At 36.8% G+C, this 23,927-nt stretch overlaps 1 protein-coding gene across 1 annotated transcript; it reads right to left on the bottom strand.

The window, feature by feature from the left end:
- Positions 1-533: 533 nt before the first annotated feature.
- LOC149630985 (uncharacterized) lies at positions 534-6,051 on the bottom strand. Its single transcript, XM_089851172.1, has 3 exons — positions 5,090-6,051; positions 4,944-5,020; positions 534-1,101 (listed from the first exon to the last, which is right to left on the bottom strand). The coding sequence occupies exons 1-2, from the start codon at positions 5,555-5,557 to the stop codon at positions 5,006-5,008; spliced, it is 483 nt and encodes a 160-aa protein (XP_089707298.1). The 5' UTR covers positions 5,558-6,051; the 3' UTR covers positions 534-1,101; positions 4,944-5,005.
- Between the last annotated feature and the right edge of the window lie 17,876 nt (positions 6,052-23,927).

Here is a 23,927-nt window from a genome sequence, read left to right as displayed (position 1 = left end):
TGTACGCCTCCGTAATACGCTTCGGGTTATCTGGACTTATTTGTTGCGCCAAATATCTAATAGAGGCGACATCTCGAGGATTTTTCATTATTATAAAATAGGAAGAGTTTTGAGAAATTATCCGCGATTGGCTACCCTTGGGAAACAGTTGTTGAGTAATAATAATAACCGTATACCCTAAATGATGCGACGTCACGCACACTAAATCGGCAATATGAGCTTGTTTAAATAATTGGCTAGCTAAGTCGTCTAGTATCAAGTAGGAGTCGCGATTCATTTCCCAAAAGTCCGGATCCGCCGTTGGCAAGCCTTGAATAAATTGAATTCCCGGAATCAATTGTTTCAATTTTTCATAGTTTGGCTGCCAGGCGGCGTAGCAATAAATAACCTTTTTATGTGGTGGGTCAAACATAAGCTGATGATTTTGCAATAAGTTACTTAAAAGAAAACTCTTCCCCGCTTGCGTTGGCCCCACGATTAGAAACTGGGCGGGTGTTTGGAACTTTAAAGAATGCGAGACTGACTCGGTTGGATTCATCTTGATTAATAAACATTTTTATTTTAATTGACAGTTTATATATATATAATCAAAAATACAATTAACCCAAAACCCAAAGACCCTTAATAAACACAAATTAAAAAATATTTAAACAATATAAACGAAACCCTTTTACCCAAAAAAAATTCCCCTATGAAGTAATTGTTTTTTTAAAAAGTTTCTCTTCTAATTCCAGACAACGCTGGCGGAAGCGTTGAACGTTGAGGAGGTTAAAGTTGACGCGTGACTCGGAGGGTAGTTGGTACACACGCACTACAGAAGAAAACACGACGGATTTATGCGCACGCGCACTTTTTCGTTTCCCGACCGCTCTTTGTTGATGGCTGGGCATGTTTGGATTAGAGGCTCGCAAACATCCTCGCCCTCGCTGGTCGGGAATTCGGGAAACCCCTGACGCAGTGGTTTGTTGTTGCACGGTTTTTTGGAAACCATCGGACACGATGGACTGTGTTTCCGATGTTCCCTCGATGGATGGTCCGTGCAACGCCACTGGTACAAGGCGATGCCGCAAAAGGCGCAGCGCGTCGTCTGTGTTTCTACATCTGCAAGATAGAAACCGTCTTTGGCCAGGGCTTCGATAGGAACGCAAGATTCCCACAAGCCCTCAAAAGTATGTCTTCGCCTAGCCTCGTAATTCATGCGAGAGAGATGTTGAAGCGGGTGTTGCCTCTTTGAAACCGTAGGGTCGACTGGTTGTCAAATCGGCGTTCAACAATCTCTTATTCGAGGTTTGGCGAAATCTTTTGGTAATTTTAACGGCCTCTAGCTGCAGCTTGTATTTATCCCGTTTAAAATTAAAAGGGACATTGACTGTAACTTCCTTTTCCGGATTCATCGCTACACTTTCAAAGGTTTCAAAGTCAAGTTTTTCAAGATTTTCTCGATTTAACGTCAACCCTTTAATTTTCTTGACTTCTTTTCCTTTGCTAGTGCGAAACGAGTAACTTTTGGCACCGGTACTACAAAAGGAAGTTATATAATCACCGCCGAGTTCATCCGCCCAGCAACCAATATTATTGCCAGTTGGAATGTCAAACTTTCCCGGTAGATGGCGGTAGATTATCGAGTCGGTGTCACAATACAAGGCTGCGCGGTCTAATTGAAGCAGCATCTTGTTCAATTCGAGTCGCCCGTAGCAAGAAACAAAGCTCCCCACAATGGCCGACCCCAGTTTGTAGTCCGAAACGTAATCGCTTTTGGCTTTGTACGATAAAAGAGCGATCGACTCCGTAACTGGCCGTAAGTCGACTAATTCCAGAGTGTAATCGCTCGCGTATCGTATCAATTCGTAATAATTGTTGATAAAGATGCTGCGAATCTTTCCCGTATTCAGAGCCATGCGACCCCAAAGAGAATTTAAATTAATTTTAGCGATATTACGCAGTGAAGGATTTGATTGAATATCCGCCACGGTCAGAGAAAGCTTTTCATTCTTGTTTATATCAGCGATATACGCCTCTTTTTGCAGAGGCGTTTGCGCGTGAGCGGGAAATCCGGAATTCTTCACTTTTAGGGCGATAAAATCAGTCATGTACTGGGCGAAGAAATATTCCGTTTTTGGATAATGGTACACCTCGAATATATCGAGGAGTTTATATCCATGCTCCATAGCGGCATAGACTTCAACCGTTGGCCAGACTGATTCGAAAGCCCTTTCGTTGACAGTGTGATCGCAGATTTCCGCTCGCAATTCTAGACACGTGCGACAGAGGGCGTAGGCTAATTTACCACCGCTGCGGAAGGGAATTAAGGGGATGTGGAGATCTTGATTGGGAAGCAGACGACAACTCATAACGCCAAAATACCAGCCTGGCGATTTGTCAAAATCTCTGCTATAGATTATGGGGTGGCCGCTAGGGTACGGACAATCGCGACAAACTTTCGGGTACAAAGAAATAATATCCTTGTAGAAAATTTTCTCCTCACCTTGCACGTGGCAGTTAAGAACAAAATTTTCCGTTCGTCCCCCATAGAGAGCGCTACGGGCTGATATTTGAGGTCGAAAAGTTAAACTTTTGCAGAAAGCCTTTGCTTCGGCGTTTTCTTTTAAAAGCTTAGCAAATTGACACTCAAAGATCGAGGTATATTCATACCCGACCATCTTCTCTTTAATAAACAGCTCTCTATCTAGGGTCCGCTCGTACAGAAATCTGTTGCTGGCTTTGAGTTGGGTATTGTAGGCATTAAGTTTTTGGCATGGACAACCGTGAAAGTAGCAACCGTGGAAGTCGTAGATTTTGGGAGGAGTTTCGCTATAGCCGTCGACTAAATAGCGACCCACGCGGTACTCGCCCCCGTAGCTTAAAGCAGTGCGCAATTTTATATTTTCAGTTTTCTCCACCCAAGCGAGATATTTTAAGCTAATTTGACTGTGATTAAATTTTGCGTTATAGCCGTTAGAAGGAACAATACCCATGCTGTAAGGTTTATAGTAATTGTTAAGATAAATAGTGGTTAGAGCACCCGCCAAAGTAATATTTTTTAAGCAAAAAGGGTCTAATTTGGTTAGATCTACGTAAATTTTTCTAAAAGCTTCGACGCCTTGTCTTAGGACTTTGACGTCTTGAATGCAATATTTAATAAGCTCCTCTTTGATGTTGTAAATAGATCCTTCCATTGACGCGTACCAAGTTTGAAAATCTCGATAATCATTGGCTTTCATTTGAGCTACGTTAAAGTACGAAGCTTCAGGGATGACGCCAATGTAATTAAGATTTTCTTCGGTATGAAAATCAAATGGAAAGAATCCTTTCGCCACATCGCCGAGGCTAAACATGCTAGTGAAATTACGCAGAGGTTGACTAATGTAATTAAAGCTATCGAGGAATCTAATTTGCGGTCCCTCGAGATGAATCATGAGAATTTTACTGCCGTCAAAAATAACGGCAGGGGTGACGTGTCTATGGACTAAAGCGTTAAGAATTAAGAAGTTATCAAAAGCTTTCGCGTAATGAGCTACGACTTGAGTGTTAGTAAAGCGCGGTTGGTACGTTTTACGTTTCTGTCCAGTCAAAACTACCTGCTCGACGCTAAATAAATAATTTAAAAATTGCTCGACGCAATTAGCGCCGTAAAAAATTTTAGTTTCAAAGCCAGCTTCAGTCTCTACATCGCAAACTAATAAAATGGGGACGTGGATATTATTTCTAAGAATAGTCTCAATGTCGTAATAAATAAACCGTGAGGCTTTCATTTTGGTTTCCAAAGGCATAACAAAATGTTCACCTGGCGGATGGACTATTTTACATTGAGAGCATTCGGGATTGCAGTCGTGGTCGTCACCCATCAGTCGCCCACATTCTAAACATCGTTTTTGGCTCGCGCAGGTGCCATTAAGTAAATGAGTTTCGTAGCAGGGGCCCGGGAAAAAGTAGCGGTGGCATTCATCGCAACGTTTTAAAACATCCTCGTTGGTTAAATGAAAAGCTTCTCCTTGACACCGAAAACATATATAGGGTTTTGTATCCTCGGGGCATTTATGCTCTTTTAGCAATTCACGTTTGTAAAACGATCTCAAGCATAAATCGCAAGAGGTAACACCGCCCATCATGCCATGCCAAGTTTTCGCGGGGTGGATATGGTCGCCAATTTTTAATAAATAGATAAATTTAGGAGCTTGGGGTCCTTTGAAAAATATGGTAAAATTATTCGCAGCATCAACGATTACGATTCGATAATGGGGAGCTAAATAATTTTGAAATTTTTGAATATCTTCTAGAGTAACAAAACCTTCGGGGACTCCCGCTTTTCTGTGCAAGATTTTCGCAATATTACCTTGAAGAGTGCTATTGCGTCTCAGTTTGTTAAAATTGTCCTGGTTAAAGGGCGGACCTTGCTTATTTTGTTGATAAAAGTTGCGATCGGCCATCTCTTTACCCAGAACTAAACTTCGAGCAAAACAGAGATTATCATTATTCTTCATAAAAATAAATTGGTTATTTTGTTTAACGAAATAATCCAAATTAACCAAAGTTCTATTTTTTATAGATTTATAATAAGTTCCTATATTTGCATCGAGGTTTAGAAAAATTATATCAAACTGAAAATCTTCGCCATTAAAGACAAAGTCCCGACTAGATTGCGTTACTCTATAGATGGTGCGCATAATTCGCTTACTGGTGAATTTGTCAATTTTTATAAATTTAATATTAACGGGGGTCGTCAATCCGGGGGAGCTTAAAACAAATCGAACCCGATTATACCCGGGATTCTCGGTTACTAATTTGCGTATAACTTCGTCGAGAATTTTTCGAAAAATTCGAAAAAAATCTCGCGTTGGAATGTCTTCCAGATTTTTGAAAGCTATACGCAAATCGATTTGTTTACAATGCCACTTGCGACTCGTTTTGTCAATCTGTCGCTCAATTGTGTAGTACCGGTTTACCTGTGCGTGTTCCTCTCCGCCACTACCCTCCGAGTCACTCCCGCTGCTGCCGCTGCTCGAACTCATTTTTTGAATCTCTATCAGAAATAAAAAAAAATTGGAACAAAATTTTTGGTTTGTAAATTTATTGTTAATAAGATACTTACTTTGCTTGGCGGCTGCTGAGCGGCTTCTGCGTCGTTCTTCACGTCGTCCACCAAGCGATGGAAAGCGTTTAGAAGTTTGACGGCGTCTTTGTTTTTAGCGTCAACGACTCTTTTTAGCCGCTTATGTCTACACTCCCACAGTTTGTCCGCCTGGGCGTCTTTTATGTCTTTAAATTTATATATACTGATATCTATGTAGAAATCCCCTTTTCGCGGGGGGATTTTAGTTTCGAAATATTGCCCGTCGCTTCTCAAGCGATAGGACCCCTCAACCCCGTTGACGCCGACAACGTGTTTCTGCAACACGTCCTGGACAAACTCCTCGTCGTCAGAATCGAGGAGGATCTCAACGGGGTCGGGTTTTACAAATTGACTCAGCGTTCGTTGACCGTTGCTGGATCCTTGTCGATTATTAGGAGAAGAAGGTGGAGATTCAAACATAGATTGAGACTCTTGGTACTTGTTCATGGCTGGATCGATTGTGAGAATCCAATACCCATGCTCAAGCTTTTATACCCAAAATCTCAGGGCCATTTTTTTTAGAATACAGGCTTAGACATGGTTTTTTTTATTAAGAATTTAAAAAATATAATTATGTCTGATACGCTATTTTTAATTTGACCTAAAAACATTTTTTTATTGTGGAGTTGGTACTAAAGATTATAGAAGACATTAGGATATCTATCTATATAAAAAATACCTCTATAGTTTAATATTAATATACATTTATTTAGATTTAAATCATGTCAAAAAAACAATTTCCGTCCCTCCCAAAGTAATTAGTTTTAACCTTCACTAATAAATTGTTTTTCTTATATAAAGCGATCTCGTGAGAATTATTCAAATTATTCGAAACACGCCTAAACAAGCTTTTGCATACGAATAATATTTGTCCCCTTAGGCATTTATCAAAGTAACTTCTTTTTAACCTTCGCTAAAGGGTTTTTTATATAACACGATCTCGTTTGAATTATTTAAGACACACCTAGACAACTTTTTTGCATACGAAAAAAAAACTTAGACCTCGGAGAGATTTTGTAATTTTATACCTATATATCTAATTAACTTTTTGGCTATTTATTAAATTTTAAAAATCTTGAAAGTATTGGCTAGACACTATTAGATTTGACCTCGCTAATTTTGTATATAAGCCCCGTGTTTCAAAATGAAAGTTATCAGTTGTTTAACTTCTGTTTCTGAAACACCAGTCCCAAAAACTTTAAGATGTCTTTCTCTACCGCTCCTCGTTTGCCCTGCCTGCCCGTGATTAAAATCCATCCGGCAGCGCTTACTCCCCGTCGTGCCACCCCCCAGTCGGCCGGACTGGACTTATATTGTCCAGTGGATACCGTAATCGACCCTCACGGTATCAAAATCGTGTCGACTGGGTTAGGCGTGATGCTGCCCGAGAACAGCTACGGCCGCCTTGTTGGCCGTAGCAGCTTAACAGCCCAAGGGCTGTTTGTCGCCGAGGGGACGATAGGTATGTTTATTAGTTATTTTATAGTGCTTAAAAGTATAATAATTCTTAACAATAATAGACGCCGACTATCGGGGACCCATAAAAGTCGTCATAGCCAACGTCGGGGACACCGCCTACAATATTCGGCGGGGCAATAGGCTTGCCCAATTGATAGTGACCCCGGTTATATTGCTAAGACCGGTGGAAACGGCGGTAAATATTTTCAAGTTTTTAATTTAGGTTTCAGCACGTAACACATTTTTATGTTGTTTCTAGACTTTGACCCCGACGGCACGCGGCAGTGGGGGGTTTGGGTCGACCGGTGTTTAATCTTTTTAAATGGTGGTGGGTTTTTCATATAAATATTTGTTATTGTATATATTATATTGTTTGTTATTAAAAAATCTTTATTTCTATATTTGTTATTCTTGTCAGACTTATAATTATAGGCTTATTTTCTAACTCCACCTTAATTAACCTATCCAATGATATTATCTCTTTACTTACGCTCCGCCTAATGTGACAAATAGGATCCAATTAAAACTGCCTCTTACCTCTCTAGTTTGTTACATATAGCACGTACTAGCAATTTAAATATCATTTGCTATCATAGCCCTCGCAATATGTTGTGCCTCATTTTCTTTTTTGTTTACGGGTTAATAGTCAACGTTTTGTTAACTCTTTACGAAATTGAACGGCGAAACAGAAAACAATTAGAAAATAAGCCCAAACGTCCCTCCGCCGATTGCACTTCCGAGTCAAATAACGATACAGGGTCAACGTGAAAAATGAACTCTTTAAAACATGTTTGTTTATCCTTGTTGGTTGTTGATTATTTTGTAATATATATTCTGTATTTATTTATCACCCATATCTGTACATCTTATAAAAAGTAAATATTTGATGTCTTAAAATCTGTGCTTTTATTAACTTTAGGCTTACAGAGAAAAAAGGGTAACACCCAATGTTAGCAAGCCAGGGATGACGTCAAGGTTGACTATAGTTTTAGTTTTAGTTTAAGTTAAGAAGATGATGTCATGGGAGGGATGAAACTAACAGCTCGGGCTAGTCTAGACTTGTCTGAAAAGTTTGGTTTGAGTCTGGTGGATGGGGAGAGGGCGGCCATCTTGGGGTGGCGGCCATCTTGGATGTCTGCATATCTAGGTAGTCCCTACTACTGTGGGGACCTTCACAGTCATTTCAACTGACAAGTGGGGCCTTTCAAACACACATTTTCAAATTTCAAGTATATTATAATTTTATAGTTAAAGTATTGATTATCAGAATGAAATTTAAGTAATCAGTCCTATTTCTAGCTTAACACTTAAGTTTTGAGCTAATTTCAGGTTTACAAGTGGGGACCTAAACCGTCTTCCTACCTTATATCTGGGGACATTTGTGTATAAATTTTTAGATTTTGAATTAGTGTCAAAGCCCATATGGTTACATCAAGTATTTAAATTTCATTTTTCACACTCGATAAATTTACAAGTGGGGACCTTCACTGTCATTTCAACTGACAAGTGGGGTCTTTTAAACACACATTTTCATATTTCATGTATATTATAATTTTATAGTTAAAATATTGATTATCAGAATGAAATTTAAGTAATCAGTCCTATTTCTAGCTTAACACTTAAGTTTTGAGCTAATTTCAGGTTTACAAGTGGGGACCTAAACCGTCTTCCTACCTTATATCTGGGGACATTAATGTATAAATTTTTAGATTTTGAATTAGTGTCAAAGCCCATATGGTTACATCAAGTATTTCAAGATAATTTTTCACACTTGATAAATTTACAAGTGGGGACCTTGGCTGTCATTTCAACTGACAAGTGGGGTCTTTTAAACACACATTTTCAAATTTCATGTATATTATAATTTTATAGTTAAAATATTGATTATCAGAATGAAATTTAAGTAATCAGTCCTATTTCTAGCTTAACACTTAAGTTTTGAGCTAATTTCAGGTTTACAAGTGGGGACCTAAACCGTCTTCCTACCTTATATCTGGGGACATTTGTGTATAAATTTTTAGATTTTGAATTAGTGTCAAAGCCCATATGGTTACATCAAGTATTTAAATTTCATTTTTCACACTCGATAAATTTACAAGTGGGGACCTTCACTGTCATTTCAACTGACAAGTGGGGTCTTTTAAACACACATTTTCATATTTCATGTATATTATAATTTTATAGTTAAAATATTGATTATCAGAATGAAATTTAAGTAATCAGTCCTATTTCTAGCTTAACACTTAAGTTTTGAGCTAATTTCAGGTTTACAAGTGGGGACCTAAACCGTCTTCCTACCTTATATCTGGGGACATTTGTGTATAAATTTTTAGATTTTGAATTAGTGTCAAAGCCCATATGGTTACATCAAGTATTTCAAGATAATTTTTCACACTTGATAAATTTACAAGTGGGGACCTTGGCTGTCATTTCAACTGACAAGTGGGGTCTTTTAAACACACATTTTCAAATTTCATGTATATTATAATTTTATAGTTAAAATATTGATTATCAGAATGAAATTTAAGTAATCAGTCCTATTTCTAGCTTAACACTTAAGTTTTGAGCTAATTTCAGGTTTACAAGTGGGGACCTAAACCGTCTTCCTACCTTATATCTGGGGACATTTGTGTATAAATTTTTAGATTTTGAATTAGTGTCAAAGCCCATATGGTTACATCAAGTATTTAAATTTCATTTTTCACACTCGATAAATTTACAAGTGGGGACCTTCACTGTCATTTCAACTGACAAGTGGGGTCTTTTAAACACACATTTTCATATTTCATGTATATTATAATTTTATAGTTAAAATATTGATTATCAGAATGAAATTTAAGTAATCAGTCCTATTTCTAGCTTAACACTTAAGTTTTGAGCTAATTTCAGGTTTACAAGTGGGGACCTAAACCGTCTTCCTACCTTATATCTGGGGACATTTGTGTATAAATTTTTAGATTTTGAATTAGTGTCAAAGCCCATATGGTTACATCAAGTATTTAAATTTCATTTTTCACACTCGATAAATTTACAAGTGGGGACCTTCACTGTCATTTCAACTGACAAGTGGGGTCTTTTAAACACACATTTTCATATTTCATGTATATTATAATTTTATAGTTAAAATATTGATTATCAGAATGAAATTTAAGTAATCAGTCCTATTTCTAGCTTAACACTTAAGTTTTGAGCTAATTTCAGGTTTACAAGTGGGGACCTAAACCGTCTTCCTACCTTATATCTGGGGACATTTGTGTATAAATTTTTAGATTTTGAATTAGTGTCAAAGCCCATATGGTTACATCAAGTATTTCAAGATAATTTTTCACACTTGATAAATTTACAAGTGGGGACCTTGGCTGTCATTTCAACTGACAAGTGGGGTCTTTTAAACACACATTTTCAAATTTCATGTATATTATAATTTTATAGTTAAAATATTGATTATCAGAATGAAATTTAAGTAATCAGTCCTATTTCTAGCTTAACACTTAAGTTTTGAGCTAATTACAGGTTTACAAGTGGGGACCTAAACCGTCTTCCTACCTTATATCTGGGGACATTTGTGTATAAATTTTTAGATTTTTAATTAGTGTCAAAGCCTATATGGTTCCATCAAGTATTTCAAGATAATTTTTCACACTTGATAAATTTACAAGTGGGGACCTTGGTTGTCATTTCAACAGACAAGTGGGGTCTTTTATACACACATTTTCTAATTACATGTATATTACACTTTTGTAATTAAAATATAGATTATTATGATGAAATTTTAGAAATAGGATCTTTACGGTTCCTTCAAATATTTGAAGTTATTTTTTTAAACTCGAAAATTTTACAAGTGGGGACCTTCGCTGTCATTTCAACGGACAAGTGGGGTCGTTAAAATACATGTTTTCAAAATTCATTTTAATTCACTTTTTTTATTGAAAATATTGATAATTATGATAAAATTTACATTATATGTAACGTTAGTCCCATTTTAAAATGTGGGGAACTTGGCCATCTTTTTAATGTACATCTGGGGACATACAGTTTTTTAAATCGAGTTAATGTTTTAAACGAAGTTAATTTAATGACCCCTAAAGAATTAGGAAAAGTAGTTTTCGTACGTCAAGTGTAATTAAATTATGAAAAAATCACCGTTCGGTCTGTGAGATACAAGTTTTATATTGTTATCGCTGAATAATGTATATTTTGTATTTCTAAAGTAGCGACATCTATCTGTGCTTATTGTAATGAAAACCCATTTTTGTGCCCCCACATGTACGCCGAAGAGACCATATGGTCCTCATTTCGTACAACTGGGTACCCGGGTGTGTGAAAACCTCTGGCGACATCTCTCGGATATGTGTTAATTTCCATGGTCCCCACTTGTAATGTGAAAAGACCAAGTACCTTACAAGTGGGGACTTTTTTTAAAAAATTAATTTGGGCTCTAATTAGTCTAATTATATCATTTATCTAATTACTTACATGTGAGGACTTTAAAATGTCCCCACATGTAAGTCGGGTCCCCACTATGTGGGTGAAAAGATTGTCAGAATCCCCACTTGTCAATCGTATGCAGACGCACACCCACACACACACACACACACACACAGACACGTCGAAATTAGAACCTCTCCGTGACATACGTCACTCGGAGAGGTAAAAATTACGGGAAATCGCGAAAACAACGAAGTCAAAAACGATTTTTTTAATCGCGGGTGTATTGAACCGTTTAAAAATAATTTAATCTTACCAAGAGTAGTGTGGGTTTTTTATCTCGCAGTTAGTAGAGCGTTTGAAACGTGTCAGTTTAACTTTCGCGTTAGTCTCCGTTATTCAAGCGTTAAAACTACTTACCTTGATGCTCAACTAGAGGCCTTGTCCAACTTCCGTTCACCAAGAAGTTATTCTGCGCCATCATCTTGGGACACGATAAGTTTTTTTTAATTTTAAATAAAGAACCTAGACTGAAAATAAAAATTACGGGAAATCGCGTAAACAACGAAGTCAAAAACGATTTTTTTAATCGCGGGTGTATTGAACCGTTTAAAAAATAAACTTAATCTTACCAAGAGTAGTGTGGGTTTTTTATCGCGCAGTTAGTAGAGCGTTTGAAACGTGTCAGTTTAACATTCGCGTTAGTCTCCGTTATTCAAGCGTTAAAACTACTTACCTTGATGCTCAACTAGAGGCCTTGTCCAACTTCCGTTCACCAAGAAGTTATTCTGCGCCATCATCTTGGGACACGATAAGTACTTTTTAATTTTAATTAAAGAACCTAGACTGAAAATAAAAATTACGGGAAATCGCGAAAACAACGAAGTCAAAAACGATTTTTTTAATCGCGGGTGTATTGAACCGTTTAAAAATAATTTAATCTTACCAAGAGTAGTGTGGATTTTTTATCTCGCAGTTAGTAGAGCGTTTGAAACGTGTCAGTTTAACTTTCGCGTTAGTCTCCGTTATTCAAGCGTTAAAACTACTTACCTTGATGCTCAACTAGAGGCCTTGTCCAACTTCCGTTCACCAAGAAGTTATTCTGCGCCATCATCTTGGGACACGATAAGTTTTTTTTAATTTTAAATAAAGAACCTAGACTGAAAATAAAAATTACGGGAAATCGCGTAAACAACGAAGTCAAAAACGATTTTTTTAATCGCGGGTGTATTGAACCGTTTAAAAATAATTTAATCTTACCAAGAGTAGTGTGGGTTTTTTATCTCGCAGTTAGTAGAGCGTTTGAAACGTGTCAGTTTAACTTTCGCGTTAGTCTCCGTTATTCAAGCGTTAAAACTACTTACCTTGATGCTCAACTAGAGGCCTTGTCCAACTTCCGTTCACCAAGAAGTTATTCTGCGCCATCATCTTGGGACACGATAAGTTTTTTTTAATTTTAAATAAAGAACCTAGACTGAAAATAAAAATTACGGGAAATCGCGTAAACAACGAAGTCAAAAACGATTTTTTTAATCGCGGGTGTATTGAACCGTTTAAAAATAATTTAATCTTACCAAGAGTAGTGTGGGTTTTTTATCTCGCAGTTAGTAGAGCGTTTGAAACGTGTCAGTTTAACTTTCGCGTTAGTCTCCGTTATTCAAGCGTTAAAACTACTTACCTTGATGCTCAACTAGAGGCCTTGTCCAACTTCCGTTCACCAAGAAGTTATTCTGCGCCATCATCTTGGGACACGATAAGTACTTTTTAATTTTAATTAAAGAACCTAGACTGAAAATAAAAATTACGGGAAATCGCGTAAACAACGAAGTCAAAAACGATTTTTTTAATCGCGGGTGTATTGAACCGTTTAAAAATAAACTTAATCTTACCAAGAGTAGTGTGGGTTTTTTATCGCGCAGTTAGTAGAGCGTTTGAAACGTGTCAGTTTAACTTTCGCGTTAGTCTTCGTTATTCAAAAGTTAAAACTACTTACCTTGATGCTCAACTAGAGGCCTTGTCCAACTTCCGTTCACCAAGAAGTTATTCTGCGCCATCATCTTGGGACACGATAAGTACTTTTTAATTTTAATTAAAGAACCTAGACTGAAAATAAAAATTACGGGAAATCGCGAAAACAACGAAGTCAAAAACGATTTTTTTAATCGCGGGTGTATTGAACCGTTTAAAAATAATTTAATCTTACCAAGAGTAGTGTGGGTTTTTTATCTCGCAGTTAGTAGAGCGTTTGAAACGTGTCAGTTTAACTTTCGCGTTAGTCTCCGTTATTCAAGCGTTAAAACTACTTACCTTGATGCTCAACTAGAGGCCTTGTCCAACTTCCGTTCACCAAGAAGTTATTCTGCGCCATCATCTTGGGACACGATAAGTTTTTTTTAATTTTAAATAAAGAACCTAGACTGAAAATAAAAATTAGGGGAAATCGCGTAAACAACCAAGTCAAAAACGATTTTTTTAATCGCGGGTGTATTGAACCGTTTAAAAATAATTTAATCTTACCAAGAGTAGTGTGGGTTTTTTATCTCGCAGTTAGTAGAGCGTTTGAAACGTGTCAGTTTAACTTTCGCGTTAGTCTCCGTTATTCAAGCGTTAAAACTACTTACCTTGATGCTCAACTAGAGGCCTTGTCCAACTTCCGTTCACCAAGAAGTTATTCTGCGCCATCATCTTGGGACACGATAAGTTTTTTTTAATTTTAAATAAAGAACCTAGACTGAAAATAAAAATTACGGGAAATCGCGTAAACAACGAAGTCAAAAACGATTTTTTTAATCGCGGGTGTATTGAACCGTTTAAAAATAAACTTAATCTTACCAAGAGTAGTGTGGGTTTTTTATCGCGCAGTTAGTAGAGCGTTTGAAACGTGTCAGTTTAACTTTCGCGTTAGTCTCCGTTATTCAAAAGTTAAAACTACTTACCTTGATGCTCAACTAGAGGCCTTGTCCAACTTCCGTTCACCAAGAAGTTATTCTGCGCCATCATCTTGGGACACGATAAGTACTTTTTAATTTTAATTAAAGAACCTAGACTGAAAATAAAAATTACGGGAAATCGCGTAAACAACGAAGTCAAAAACGATTTTTTTAATCGCGGGTGTATTGAACCGTTTAAAAATAAACTTAATCTTACCAAGAGTAGTGTGGGTTTTTTATCGCGCAGTTAGTAGAGCGTTTGAAACGTGTCAGTTTAACTTTCGCGTTAGTCTCCGTTATTCAAAAGTTAAAACTACTTGCCTTGATGCTCAACTAGAGGCCTTGTCCAACTTCCGTTCACCAAGAAGTTATTCTGCGCCATCATCTTGGGACACGATAAGTACTTTTTAATTTTAATTAAAGAACCTAGACTGAAAAAAAATTACGGGAAATCGCGTAAACAACGAAGTCAAAAACGATTTTTTTAATCGCGGGTGTATTGAACCGTTTAAAAATAATTTAATCTTACCAAGAGTAGTGTGGGTTTTTTATCGCGCAGTTAGTAGAGCGTTTGAAACGTGTCAGTTTAACTTTCGCGTTAGTCTCCGTTATTCAAGCGTTAAAACTACTTACCTTGATGCTCAACTAGAGGCCTTGTCCAACTTCCGTTCACCAAGAAGTTATTCTGCGTCATCATCTTGGGACATGATAAGTTTTTTTTAATTTTAAATAAAGAACCTAGACTGAAAATAAAAATTACGGGAAATCGCGTAAACAACGAAGTCAAAAACGATTTTTTTAATCGCGGGTGTATTGAACCGTTTAAAAATAAACTTAATCTTACCAAGAGTAGTGTGGGTTTTTTATCGCGCAGTTAGTAGAGCGTTTGAAACGTGTCAGTTTAACTTTCGCGTTAGTCTCCGTTATTCAAAAGTTAAAACTACTTACCTTGATGCTCAACTAGAGGCCTTGTCCAACTTCCGTTCACCAAGAAGTTATTCTGCGCCATCATCTTGGGACACGATAAGTACTTTTTAATTTTAATTAAAGAACCTAGACTGAAAATAAAAATTACGGGAAATCGCGTAAACAACGAAGTCAAAAACGATTTTTTTAATCGCGGGTGTATTGAACCGTTTAAAAAATAACTTAATCTTACCAAGAGTAGTGTGGGTTTTTTATCGCGCAGTTAGTAGAGCGTTTGAAACGTGTCAGTTTAACTTTCGCGTTAGTCTCCGTTATTCAAGCGTTAAAACTACTTACCTTGATGCTCAACTAGAGGCCTTGTCCAACTTCCGTTCACCAAGAAGTTATTCTGCGCCATCATCTTGGGACACGATAAGTACTTTTTAATTTTAATTAAAGAACCTAGACTTAAAATAAAAATTACGGGAAATCGCGTAAACAACGAAGTCAAAAACGATTTTTTTAATCGCGGGTGTATTGAACCGTTTAAAAAATAAACTTAATCTTACCAAGAGTAGTGTCGGTTTTTTATCGCGCAGTTAGTAGAGCGTTTGAAACGTGTCAGTTTAACTTTCGCGTTAGTCTTCGTTATTCAAAAGTTAAAACTACTTACCTTCATGCTCAACTAGAGGCCCTGTCCAACTTCCGTTCACCAAGAAGTTATTCTGCGCCATCATCTTGGGACACGATAAGTACTTTTTAATTTTAATTAAAGAACCTAGACTGAAAATAAAAATTACGGGAAATCGCGTAAACAACGAAGTCAAAAACGATTTTTTTAATCGCGGGTGTATTGAACCGTTTAAAAATAAACTTAATCTTACCAAGAGTAGTGTGGGTTTTTTATCGCGCAGTTAGTAGAGCGTTTGAAACGTGTCAGTTTAACTTTCGCGTTAGTCTCCGTTATTCAAAAGTTAAAACTACTTACCTTCATGCTCAACTAGAGGCCTTGTCCAACTTCCGTTCACCAAGAAGTTATTCTGCGCCATCATCTTGGGACACGATAAGTACTTTTTAATTTTAATTAAAGAACCTAGACTTAAAATAAAAATTACGGGAAATCGCGTAAACAACGAAGTCAAAAACGATTTTTTTAATCGCGGGTGTATTGAACCGTTTAAAAAATAAACTTAATCTTACCAAGAGTAGTGTGGGTTTTTTATCGCGCAGTTAGTAGAGCGTTTGAAACGTGTCAGTTTAACTTTCGCGTTAGTCTCCGTTATTCAAAAGTTAAAACTACTTACCTTCATGCTCAACTAGAGGCCTTGTCCAACTTCCGTTCACCAAGAAGTTATTCTGCGCCATCATCTTGGGACACGATAAGTACTTTTTAATTTTAATTAAAGAAACTAGACTGAAAATAAAAATTACGGGAAATCGCGTAAACAACGAAGTCAAAAACGATTTTTTTAATCGCGGGTGTATTGAACCGTTTAAAAATAATTTAATCTTACCAAGAGTAGTGTGGGTGTTTTATCGCGCAGTTAGTAGAGCGTTTGAAACGTGTCAGTTTAACTTTCGCGTTAGTCTCCGTTATTCAAGCGTTAAAACTACTTACCTTGATGCTCAACTAGAGGCCTTGTCCAACTTCCGTTCACCAAGAAGTTATTCTGCGCCATCATCTTGGGACACGATAAGTACTTTTTAATTTTAATTAAAGAACCTAGACTTAAAATAAAAATTACGGGAAATCGCGTAAACAACGAAGTCAAAAACGATTTTTTTAATCGCGGGTGTATTGAACCGTTTAAAAAATAAACTTAATCTTACCAAGAGTAGTGTGGGTTTTTTATCGCGCAGTTAGTTGAGCGTTTGAAACGTGTCAGTTTAACTTTCGCGTTAGTCTTCGTTATTCAAAAGTTAAAACTACTTACCTTGATGCTCAACTAGAGGCCTTGTCCAACTTCCGTTCACCAAGAAGTTATTCTGCGCCATCATCTTGGGACACGATAAGTACTTTTTAATTTTAATTAAAGAACCTAGACTGAAAATAAAAATTACGGGAAATCGCGTAAACAACGAAGTCAAAAACGATTTTTTTAATCGCGGGTGTATTGAACCGTTTAAAAAATAAACTTAATCTTACCAAGAGTAGTGTGGGTTTTTTATCGCGCAGTTAGTAGAGCGTTTGAAACGTGTCAGTTTAACTTTCGCGTTAGTCTCCGTTATTCAAGCGTTAAAACTACTTACCTTGATGCTCAACTAGAGGCCTTGTCCAACTTCCGTTCACCAAGAAGTTATTCTGCGCCATCATCTTGGGACACGATAAGTACTTTTTAATTTTAATTAAAGAACCTAGACTTAAAATAAAAATTACGGGAAATCGCGTAAACAACGAAGTCAAAAACGATTTTTTTAATCGCGGGTGTATTGAACCGTTTAAAAAATAAACTTAATCTTACCAAGAGTAGTGTGGGTTTTTTATCGCGCAGTTAGTAGAGCGTTTGAAACGTGTCAGTTTAACTTTCGCGTTAGTCTCCGTTATTCAAGCGTTAAAACTACTTACCTTGATGCTCAACTAGAGGCCTTGTCCAACTTCCGTTCACCAAGAAGTTATTCTGCGCCATCATCTTGGGACACGATAAGTACTTTTTAATTTTAATTAAAGAACCTAGACTTAAAATAAAAATTACGGGAAATCGCGTAAACAACGAAGTCAAAAACGATTTTTTTAATCGCGGGTGTATTGAACCGTTTAAAAAATAAACTTAATCTTACCAAGAGTAGTGTGGGTTTTTTATCGCGCAGTTAGTAGAGCGTTTGAAACGTGTCAGTTTAACTTTCGCGTTAGTCTCCGTTATTCAAAAGTTAAAACTACTTACCTTGATGCTCAACTAGAGGCCTTGTCCAACTTCCGTTCACCAAGAAGTTATTCTGCGCCATCATCTTGGGACACGATAAGTACTTTTTAATTTTAATTAAAGAACCTAGACTGAAAATAAAAATTACGGGAAATCGCGTAAACAACGAAGTCAAAAACGATTTTTTTAATCGCGGGTGTATTGAACCGTTTAAAAATAATTTAATCTTACCAAGAGTAGTGTGGGTTTTTTATCGCGCAGTTAGTAGAGCGTTTGAAACGTGTCAGTTTAACTTTCGCGTTAGTCTCCGTTATTCAAGCGTTAAAACTACTTACCTTGATGCTCAACTAGAGGCCTTGTCCAACTTCCGTTCACCAAGAAGTTATTCTGCGCCATCATCTTGGGACACGATAAGTACTTTTTAATTTTAATTAAAGAAACTAGACTGAAAATAAAAATTACGGGAAATCGCGTAAACAACGAAGTCAAAAACGATTTTTTTAATCGCGGGTGTATTGAACCGTTTAAAAATAATTTAATCTTACCAAGAGTAGTGTGGGTTTTTTATCGCGCAGTTAGTAGAGCGTTTGAAACGTGTCAGTTTAACTTTCGCGTTAGTCTCCGTTATTCAAGCGTTAAAACTACTTACCTTGATGCTCAACTAGAGGCCTTGTCCAACTTCCGTTCACCAAGAAGTTATTCTGCGCCATCATCTTGGGACACGATAAGTACTTTTTAATTTTAATTAAAGAAACTAGACTGAAAATAAAAATTACGGGAAATCGCGTAAACAACGAAGTCGAAAACGATTTTTTTAATCGCGGGTGTATTGAACCGTTTAAAAATAACTTAATCTTACCAAGAGTAGTGTGGGTTTTTTATCGCGCACTTAGTAGAGCGTTTGAAACGTGTCAGTTTAACTTTCGCGTTAGTCTCCGTTATTCAAGCGTTAAAACTACTTACCTTGATGCTCAACTAGAGGCCTTGTCCAACTTCCGTTCACCAAGAAGTTATTCTGCGCCATCATCTTGGGACACGATAAGTACTTTTTAATTTTAATTAAAGAACCTAGACTTAAAATAAAAATTACGGGAAATCGCGTAAACAACGAAGTCAAAAACGATTTTTTTAATCGCGGGTGTATTGAACCGTTTAAAAAATAAACTTAATCTTACCAAGAGTAGTGTGGGTTTTTTATCGCGCAGTTAGTTGAGCGTTTGAAACGTGTCAGTTTAACTTTCGCGTTAGTCTTCGTTATTCAAAAGTTAAAACTACTTACCTTGATGCTCAACTAGAGGCCTTGTCCAACTTCCGTTCACCAAGAAGTTATTCTGCGCCATCATCTTGGGACACGATAAGTACTTTTTAATTTTAATTAAAGAACCTAGACTGAAAATAAAAATTACGGGAAATCACGTAAACAACGAAGTCAAAAACGATTTTTTTAATCGCGGGTGTATTGAACCGTTTAAAAAATAAACTTAATCTTACCAAGAGTAGTGTGGGTTTTCTATCGCGCAGTTAGTAGAGCGTTTGAAACGTGTCAGTTTAACTTTCGCGTTAGTCTCCGTTATTCAAGCGTTAAAACTACTTACCTTGATGCTCAACTAGAGGCCTTGTCCAACTTCCGTTCACCAAGAAGTTATTCTGCGCCATCATCTTGGGACACGATAAGTACTTTTTAATTTTAATTAAAGAAACTAGACTGAAAATAAAAATTACGGGAAATCGCGTAAACAACGAAGTCAAAAACGATTTTTTTAATCGCGGGTGTATTGAACCGTTTAAAAATAATTTAATCTTACCAAGAGTAGTGTGGGTTTTTTATCGCGCAGTTAGTAGAGCGTTTGAAACGTGTCAGTTTAACTTTCGCGTTAGTCTCCGTTATTCAAGCGTTAAAACTACTTACCTTGATGCTCAACTAGAGGCCTTGTCCAACTTCCGTTCACCAAGAAGTTATTCTGCGCCATCATCTTGGGACACGATAAGTACTTTTTAATTTTAATTAAAGAAACTAGACTGAAAATAAAAATTACGGGAAATCGCGTAAACAACGAAGTCGAAAACGATTTTTTTAATCGCGGGTGTATTGAACCGTTTAAAAATAACTTAATCTTACCAAGAGTAGTGTGGGTTTTTTATCGCGCAGTTAGTAGAGCGTTTGAAACGTGTCAGTTTAACTTTCGCGTTAGTCTCCGTTATTCAAGCGTTAAAACTACTTACCTTGATGCTCAACTAGAGGCCTTGTCCAACTTCCGTTCACCAAGAAGTTATTCTGCGCCATCATCTTGGGACACGATAAGTACTTTTTAATTTTAATTAAAGAACCTAGACTTAAAATAAAAATTACGGGAAATCGCGTAAACAACGAAGTCAAAAACGATTTTTTTAATCGCGGGTGTATTGAACCGTTTAAAAAATAAACTTAATCTTACCAAGAGTAGTGTGGGTTTTTTATCGCGCAGTTAGTTGAGCGTTTGAAACGTGTCAGTTTAACTTTCGCGTTAGTCTTCGTTATTCAAAAGTTAAAACTACTTACCTTGATGCTCAACTAGAGGCCTTGTCCAACTTCCGTTCACCAAGAAGTTATTCTGCGCCATCATCTTGGGACACGATAAGTACTTTTTAATTTTAATTAAAGAACCTAGACTGAAAATAAAAATTACGGGAAATCACGTAAACAACGAAGTCAAAAACGATTTTTTTAATCGCGGGTGTATTGAACCGTTTAAAAAATAAACTTAATCTTACCAAGAGTAGTGTGGGTTTTCTATCGCGCAGTTAGTAGAGCGTTTGAAACGTGTCAGTTTAACTTTCGCGTTAGTCTCCGTTATTCAAGCGTTAAAACTACTTACCTTGATGCTCAACTAGAGGCCTTGTCCAACTTCCGTTCACCAAGAAGTTATTCTGCGCCATCATCTTGGGACACGATAAGTACTTTTTAATTTTAATTAAAGAACCTAGACTTAAAATAAAAATTACGGGAAATCGCGTAAACAACGAAGTCAAAAACGATTTTTTTAATCGCGGGTGTATTGAACCGTTTAAAAAATAAACTTAATCTTACCAAGAGTAGTGTGGGTTTTTTATCGCGCAGTTAGTAGAGCGTTTGAAACGTGTCAGTTTAACTTTCGCGTTAGTCTTCGTTATTCAAAAGTTAAAACTACTTACCTTCATGCTCAATTAGAGGCCTTGTCCAACTTCCGTTCACCAAGAAGTTATTCTGCGCCATCATCTTGGGACACGATAAGTACTTTTTAATTTTAATTAAAGAACATAGACTGAAAATAAAAATTACGGGAAATCGCGTAAACAACGAAGTCAAAAACGATTTTTTTAATCGCGGGTGTATTGAACCGTTTAAAAATAAACTTAATCTTACCAAGAGTAGTGTGGGTTTTTTATCGCGCAGTTAGTAGAGCGTTTGAAACGTGTCAGTTTAACTTTCGCGTTAGTCTCCGTTATTCAAAAGTTAAAACTACTTACCTTGATGCTCAACTAGAGGCCTTGTCCAACTTCCGTTCACCAAGAAGTTATTCTGCGCCATCATCTTGGGACACGATAAGTACTTTTTAATTTTAATTAAAGAACCTAGACTGAAAATAAAAATTACGGGAAATCGCGTAAACAACGAAGTCAAAAACGATTTTTTTAATCGCGGGTGTATTGAACCGTTTAAAAAATAAACTTAATCTTACCAAGAGTAGTGTGGGTTTTTTATCGCGCAGTTAGTTGAGCGTTTGAAACGTGTCAGTTTAACTTTCGCGTTAGTCTTCGTTATTCAAAAGTTAAAACTACTTACCTTGATGCTCAACTAGAGGCCTTGTCCAACTTCCGTTCACCAAGAAGTTATTCTGCGCCATCATCTTGGGACACGATAAGTACTTTTTAATTTTAATTAAAGAACCTAGACTGAAAATAAAAATTACGGGAAATCGCGTAAACAACGAAGTCAAAAACGATTTTTTTAATCGCGGGTGTATTGAACCGTTTAAAAAATAAACTTAATCTTACCAAGAGTAGTGTGGGTTTTTTATCGCGCAGTTAGTAGAGCGTTTGAAACGTGTCAGTTTAACTTTCGCGTTAGTCTCCGTTATTCAAGCGTTAAAACTACTTACCTTGATGCTCAACTAGAGGCCTTGTCCAACTTCCGTTCACCAAGAAGTTATTCTGCGCCATCATCTTGGGACACGATAAGTACTTTTTAATTTTAATTAAAGAACCTAGACTTAAAATAAAAATTACGGGAAATCGCGTAAACAACGAAGTCAAAAACGATTTTTTTAATCGCGGGTGTATTGAACCGTTTAAAAAATAAACTTAATCTTACCAAGAGTAGTGTGGGTTTTTTATCGCGCAGTTAGTAGAGCGTTTGAAACGTGTCAGTTTAACTTTCGCGTTAGTCTTCGTTATTCAAAAGTTAAAACTACTTACCTTCATGCTCAACTAGAGGCCTTGTCCAACTTCCGTTCACCAAGAAGTTATTCTGCGCCATCATCTTGGGACACGATAAGTACTTTTTAATTTTAATTAAAGAACCTAGACTGAAAATAAAAATTACGGGAAATCGCGTAAACAACGAAGTCAAAAACGATTTTTTTAATCGCGGGTGTATTGAACCGTTTAAAAATAAACTTAATCTTACCAAGAGTAGTGTGGGTTTTTTATCGCGCAGTTAGTAGAGCGTTTGAAACGTGTCAGTTTAACTTTCGCGTTAGTCTCCGTTATTCAAAAGTTAAAACTACTTACCTTGATGCTCAACTAGAGGCCTTGTCCAACTTCCGTTCACCAAGAAGTTATTCTGCGCCATCATCTTGGGACACGATAAGTACTTTTTAATTTTAATTAAAGAACCTAGACTGAAAATAAAAATTACGGGAAATCGCGTAAACAACGAAGTCAAAAACGATTTTTTTAATCGCGGGTGTATTGAACCGTTTAAAAATAATTTAATCTTACCAAGAGTAGTGTGGGTTTTTTATCGCGCAGTTAGTAGAGCGTTTGAAACGTGTCAGTTTAACTTTCGCGTTAGTCTCCGTTATTCAAGCGTTAAAACTACTTACCTTGATGCTCAACTAGAGGCCTTGTCCAACTTCCGTTCACCAAGAAGTTATTCTGCGCCATCATCTTGGGACACGATAAGTACTTTTTAATTTTAATTAAAGAACCTAGACTTAAAATAAAAATTACGGGAAATCGCGTAAACAACGAAGTCAAAAACGATTTTTTTAATCGCGGGTGTATTGAACCGTTTAAAAAATAAACTTAATCTTACCAAGAGTAGTGTGGGTTTTTTATCGCGCAGTTAGTAGAGCGTTTGAAACGTGTCAGTTTAACTTTCGCGTTAGTCTTCGTTATTCAAAAGTTAAAACTACTTACCTTCATGCTCAACTAGAGGCCTTGTCCAACTTCCGTTCACCAAGAAGTTATTCTGCGCCATCATCTTGGGACACGATAAGTACTTTTTAATTTTAATTAAAGAACCTAGACTGAAAATAAAAATTACGGGAAATCGCGTAAACAACGAAGTCAAAAACGATTTTTTTAATCGCGGGTGTATTGAACCGTTTAAAAATAAACTTAATCTTACCAAGAGTAGTGTGGGTTTTTTATCGCGCAGTTAGTAGAGCGTTTGAAACGTGTCAGTTTAACTTTCGCGTTAGTCTCCGTTATTCAAGCGTTAAAACTACTTACCTTGATGCTCAACTAGAGGCCTTGTCCAACTTCCGTTCACCAAGAAGTTATTCTGCGCCATCATCTTGGGACACGATAAGTACTTTTTAATTTTAATTAAAGAACCTAGACTGAAAATAAAAATTACGGGAAATCGCGTAAACAACGAAGTCAAAAACGATTTTTTTAATCGCGGGTGTATTGAACCGTTTAAAAAATAAACTTAATCTTACCAAGAGTAGTGTGGGTTTTTTATCGCGCAGTTAGTAGAGCGTTTGAAACGTGTCAGTTTAACTTTCGCGTTAGTCTTCGTTATTCAAAAGTTAAAACTACTTACCTTCATGCTCAACTAGAGGCCTTGTCCAACTTCCGTTCACCAAGAAGTTATTCTGCGCCATCATCTTGGGACACGATAAGTACTTTTTAATTTTAATTAAAGAACCTAGACTGAAAATAAAAATTACGGGAAATCGCGTAAACAACGAAGTCAAAAACGATTTTTTTAATCGCGGGTGTATTGAACCGTTTAAAAATAAACTTAATCTTACCAAGAGTAGTGTG

Source organism: Phalangium opilio, unplaced genomic scaffold (assembly GCF_054372755.1).
Source record: "Phalangium opilio isolate 3A_F unplaced genomic scaffold, DU_Popi_V2 ptg000101l_1, whole genome shotgun sequence".
In the NCBI taxonomy this organism is placed as follows: domain Eukaryota; kingdom Metazoa; phylum Arthropoda; class Arachnida; order Opiliones; family Phalangiidae; genus Phalangium; species Phalangium opilio.
The sequence above is the reverse complement of the archived record's forward strand: the minus strand, read 5'-3'. Positions and strand labels throughout refer to the sequence as shown.